At 41.8% G+C, this 6,000-nt stretch overlaps 1 protein-coding gene across 1 annotated transcript in view; it reads right to left on the bottom strand.

Annotated features, from left to right (window-relative positions):
* Window positions 1–6,000, bottom strand: part of DOCK8 (dedicator of cytokinesis 8) — an 83,771-nt gene that overhangs the window by 4,589 nt on the left and 73,182 nt on the right. The window contains exons 31-32 of the mRNA XM_008589412.1: window positions 4,850–4,993; window positions 3,362–3,468 (exon numbers count right to left, since the gene is read on the bottom strand). Of these exons, the coding sequence (XP_008587634.1) occupies window positions 3,362–3,468; window positions 4,850–4,993 (251 nt within the window). The remainder of the gene's footprint in view (window positions 1–3,361; window positions 3,469–4,849; window positions 4,994–6,000) is intronic.

Below are 6,000 nucleotides of genomic sequence, written 5' to 3'. Positions count from 1 at the left end.
ACGGGATCGCAACCCTCGGTGTCGCACCCGCACCGCGCTCAACCAGTGAGCAGACTGGTCTTTATATGGGATCCAAACCCTCAGCGGGAGCACCGCCGCACTCCCAAGCGCCACACTCTACCGAGTGCGCCACCGGGCCGGCCCCTGAAATCACTACTTTTGATCAAGGAGAAATCAAGGAGAAAGTCGCTCACTGTTTGCACGTGGCGATAAGAGTGAGCAGCAAGATTGTTTTGCCTGTAGCCTTGTCCCATTTGGATTGGAACTTCCTCTTGCCACTTGTCCCCTGCCTGGCACAAAGTATATGTGTTTGCTGAACGAATGGATGAACCAACGTCTACAGTTGGTTCATCGTGTAGCAGTTTGAGCACGTTAGCTTTTTTGAAGGGAGGAACAGGAAGGCAAAAGAGGTGAGGGGACAACAGGGATGGCCTGAGGGAGTCAGCCCCGGGGAGGTGGTGGAGTGGGGGTTGTGAAAGGGAGACAATCCAGCTACCTCTGCAGCCTCTCTACTCAAAGTCTGGTCCAATCTGGCAGGAGCATAGTACCTGGGAGCTTATTAGAAATGCAGAGTCTCAGGCCACGTCCTAGCTTAACTGAGTTAGAATCTGCATTTTGACAAAGATCCCCAGGTGATCTATAAGCACAGTGAAGTTTGTGAAGCACTGAAAGATAGTTTTGTGGCATTTCTAGAACAATGCAGCAGCCCAACCATCATGGAAGAAGGGAGGGCTATTAGCCTGGTTTCCCATGTGGAATCACCATTAGCAGGGTTGAAGAACAACATTTTAAATGATGAATTTGATTTTTAAAATCCAGCTTTTTTTTTTGCAGGCCATCTCGGGAGAAAGATACATCATCATTAAAAGTCTAAAGCATGACTTTGTTAAAGGACTATCCCTAGGAACATCCATTTCCTGTTGTATCTCTTGCCAGGTACTAGTTTTATTCAGCCCTGGTTCTCTTTGTATTTACTCTTCCTGGGGCTGGAAGCTAATTAGAAATGCATGTTCAGTAGGGATTTTATCAGTCAATTTTAACTAAGTTGAGTCATGGAGAGGATCACACCTATGAGATACCGGATTGCAAGATTTGTTACTGGTAGAGGAAACTGATGTGAACTCTAAACAAAATGAAAATTACTTCCTCTCTTAACAAGCTGCCTTTGACATTTACATTCTGTTCAGAGTCCCCTTTACTAACATTACTGTCTCTCCAATCCTTCCTCCTTGTCCCAGCATGCTCATGAGAACACGCCGCCTTAGCTGGAATTAGAGGAGCCCAGGTGTGTCACGGGCGTTCCTGTCTCCGAGTCTTGTGCTCACGTCAGCCTACTTACCGCTTATTCCCTCTTCCCACCACCCCCTTTCTTCCACTCAAATATTCAAGACAAGGTTTTTTTTGTTTGTTTGTTTACCTTATTTTGTTTTTAATTTTTGGTGGCTAGCCAGGATGGGGATCCGAACCCATGACATTTGGGTGATAAGTCAAGATAAGGTTTAAGGGGTGTTTTCCACAAAGCCTCCCCCACCATTCCAGCCTCTACCTGATCTCTCTTTTCTGATCTCTATAGTCCTGTATTCAGTACACTCTCAGAGTTCTTAGCACATGCTGCCCTGTGTAATTTATCCATTCAGACATATGTCCTGTCATCAAGAGCAGGCTCTACCTGATCTCTCTTTTCTGATCTCTATAGTCCTGTATTCAGTACACTCTCAGAGTTCTCAGCACATGCTGCCCTGTGTAATTTATCCATTCAGACATATGTCCTGTCATCAAGAGCAGGATACCCAGATCTCTGTAATATCATATGTGGGTCATACTGAGTGCTCATTAAAAGTTTCATAGCTCCTTTCAGGGGTTCAGAGAAGCCTGGGCCATAGCCAACTTTAGAGTCCTACAACTTTTTAATTTTAAATAATTTTAATTTTAAATAAAAATTAATTTTAATAATAATTAATTATTAATTTTAATTAATTTTAAATGAAAATTTTATTAATTTTAAATAAAAATACATGAAAAACAGAGCTTAAAAATCCCCCAAATATTTTTCTAGCTCTTTGTTATGTAAATATAGACTGTGTATTAAAGAAAATCTACCTTTCTTTTAATGTCAGAATTGCTATCAAATACAGAAAACAATCAAATACCAAAACATTGATATATATAATCTGTGTGTGTGCATGTTTGTGTATGTGTGTGCACACACACACATACATACACACAACCACACACGCGCATCCTATAACCAAGCAGCTGTGCTTCACTGCAGGACAAAGCATGTCTCCTCTATATATGGCAAAGTTACGGACCTCTCACCAAAGCCTGTGAAGGAAGAGATATCTTTAACCTCACCCAACACTTGCATTCTGATGATCTTTCACTAAGTGTAGCGAATTTGAACTTTTAGCCTCCTTTATCTCCAGCTCTAAGTGAGGATATTCCTGTACTTTATATCTGCTGTAAGGTTCTGAATAAAAAGAAATATGGGTACACATTTTTCTGATTTTTTCTCTCTTACAGGTGAAATACCATCACATCCTTCATTCTTTTTAGGGCCACAGGAGACCCAATATATCTGTCTGTATTGTAACAGATGGCAAGACCTTGCTCAAAGACACATTTTCTATCCAGGCTGAACTGGCTATAGAATTCTCCACTGCAGAATTTGGGAGCAGAGATGAGGCTTGCCTGACATGGGGAACTGTCATTGAGATGGTACCTTCAAAAAAGCCCAGAGTTAGAATCTTGCCTTTATCTCTGAATTTGAGGCTGTGTCTGTTTTTAAGTTTCTAAAAATAAGTTATTATATGATTTGGGAAATTGCAAAGATTTTCAGTACCATGAACTTCTGGGGCTCTAATGCATCAGTGGAATATCAGCACATTGATGGAAGTGTGGACTATTTGGATTCAAAAGACCTGGTTTGAACTCCACTTTGCTACTAACTGGCGGCTGTTTGAGCTTAAGTAAAGTTCTCCTGTTTCTGAACCTCTAATTCCTCTTCTGTAAAATGGAGATGGTTGATGATACTGTTTTAACAACGTGATTGTGAGGCACATGAGAGATGACAGACATGCAAGCACTTTACAGTTTAAGTGTTAGTTACTCATCAGGAGTACAATTAGGGTTGCTCTCCTGCAGTGGTTCTCAAACTGTAGCTGTGTTAGAATTATCTGGAGGGCTTGTTAAAACACAGATGGCTGAGCCCCACTTCGAGAGATTCCATTTCAGTAGGTCTGGGTGGTGCCTGAGACTTCGTCTTTCTAGCAAGTTCTCAGGTAATGCTGAAGCTGCTGGTCTGGGACTGCACTTTGAAAACCACTGCGCTAATGAAATTCCCAGCCATTTTCCTTCTTACCTCATTATGAATTCCTTAAAGCATAACCTCAATTTGTTGTGATGTCGATAGAGTTTTGGGTCAGCTGGAATTTCAGCCAAGAACACTTGGGCTACTTCCAGTGGTCCCTAAATGAAAAAGTAAAAAAAAAAAAATAGTGATATTAAAAAGAAAAATTAAGTTACTTGGGAATAAATGTTGGAATGACTTCTTAGTTTGAACACTTAATTTTGTAGTTAGTTTGACCAAAACAAAAAATTAAGGACGGTCTTGAACTTCTCAGTAAGCTTTGATTCCTTAGGAGGGTCTGGAGTTTTAAGAGAATACTCAGAAGTATAACTGTATTTTTTCAATCAAATACTACCACTAATAGGTGTTCCTTCACAACTAAAGTTAATACAAGTAACTGCATCAGGATATGTGATTTGAGTCATTTTTCTAAAAATGGGGATTGCCTTGATCTGTCCATTCATATTCACTTATCTAGTTGCCCTAGTCACAAACACCATTTTGCATAATTGCTGGCTTGAGTCAGAGATACCCATAGTACATATGTAGCCCGAATGGGGATTGCCTTGATCTGTCCATTCATATTCACTTATCTAGTTGCCCTAGTCACAAACATCATTTTGCATAATTGCTGGCTTGAGTCAGAGATACCCATAGTACATATGTAGCCCATGGTTGTGGACTTATCAAGTCTTCCATATTAATCAAAGGATTAGCACTTACAAAGGCAATACCTTCCCAAGTTTTTGTGATCTTGGAAATACAGTAGTTATTTCTCCTCTCTACTATTTCTGCTCCCTTGATGTTAAGTGGACTCAGACTTTTTGCAGGAGAATCCAGTGTGCCAAGTGAGGAAGGAGTCATGATGCTCATTGAATTTTTGAGAGTTGAGGTGTGGACAAGAGCAGATCTAGAGCTGAAATTAAGGAGGCTCACTGGACACAGAGTGCTAGGCTGCTACCTCCCTCCATCTAAGACTGGTTTAGTTCCCTGCTGAACTTGGGAGTTAGTGTTCTTATAGGTCTCAGAAGATACAGTCTGGTCTGAAGTGGCCCAAGAAGTCTGGTCCCAGGTCACTCCTGGTTGGCAAGGCCTTTTCATGCTGGGTTCATCCTGTGACTTACCCAGGAGCTGGATGTTCTAGACCCTTTCCCCTCTCTCCCACAGGCATTCTTAGATTAATCTCAAGCCCTGCAACAACTTTGCCAAGACTGGGCATGATGAAGCACTCTCCAATAGGACTCCAGATCTGGATCATATTGCTAGGTCTGACCCCCCAAAGGAAACTCCTTGAGAAATGGTACTTCTGAAACCTGGTTCCCTCATCTCTAGAATTTCTTTTCTACCTTGAGTTGTTCCATGAAGAAGAGACCTACCAAAGGCTTCTAAACCTCACAAGTGTTCAGGTTAGTAAGTGGATCAGACCCCTCATCAACCTCAAGGAAGGAGGGTATAGACATAATGACAGCCCAAATACTGCCACCAGCTGGCTTTGCTTACCTGGTTTACAGTGGCTCCTACAGAGCCCTGCAGAACCATTTGAAGCATCTTTGCATCAGGGGGCTCCTGGTTAATGGCAACGGCTAATTGCAGTGTCTTCTTCTTCATGTCTTCAATGGCAACTTCAATTGGTGTCAAAACAAACTGAACATAAGGACATAAATATAGGGAAGTCATTGTGTGGCCTCATAAGCCTTGGACAATCCTGAAGTTATGACAGAGAGGGCACCTGGATTTGAAGCAGCAGCTAAGGGAAGATTTCAGAGTAATTGAAAATAATCTGAACAGGTTAAGAAGAAGGAAGGACCTAACACTTTTTGAGTACTTATGTTCCAGGAACTTCACAAACATTTATCATTTACTCCTTTAAACAACCTTATTCTTTCAATTTTACAGTCAAAGGGGGATTTATAAGGTTAAGTAAGTTCTACAAAATGACACAGGTAGTAAGTGGATCAGACCAACTTCAATTGGTGTCAAAACAAACTGAACATAAGGACATAAATATAGGGAAGTCATTGTGTTGCCTCATAAGCCTTGGACAATCCTGAAGTTATGACAGAGAGGGCACCTGGATTTGAAGCAGCAGCTAAGGGAAGATTTCAGAGTAATTGAAAATAATCTGAACAGGTTAAGAAGAAGGAAGGACCTAACACTTTTTGAGTACTTATGTTCCAGGAACTTCACAAACATTTATCATTTACTCCTTTAAACAACCTTATTCTTTCCATTTTACAGTCAAAGGGGGATTTATAAGGTTAAGTAAGTTCTACAAAATGACACAGGTAGTAAGTGGATAGGCCAGAATTTGATCGCAATTATGTCTACATTCAAACTCCATGTTCTTTCTATCCTGTTAGGCTTCCTTTCCTATTACTGAACAAGTTACTCGACTTACACTGGGAAAACACAGCACTCAACATCTCCTTCCCCATCTTTTTTTTATTTATTTTTTCCCTTTTGTCTTTTTTCGTGACCGGCAACGGATCGCAACCCTCAGTGTCACGCCCGTACTGGACCAGGACCGGCAACGGGATCGCAACCCTCGGTGCTGCGCCCGCACCTCACTCAGCCAGTGAGCGGCCGGTCTGTATGTGGGATCCGAACCCTCGGCGGGAGCGCCGCCACGCTCTCAAGCGGCGCACTTATCC

Source organism: Galeopterus variegatus, unplaced genomic scaffold (genome assembly GCF_000696425.1).
Source record: "Galeopterus variegatus unplaced genomic scaffold, G_variegatus-3.0.2 Scaffold5418, whole genome shotgun sequence".
Lineage (NCBI taxonomy): Eukaryota > Metazoa > Chordata > Mammalia > Dermoptera > Cynocephalidae > Galeopterus > Galeopterus variegatus.
This window is presented reverse-complemented; position numbering and strand designations above follow the sequence as displayed.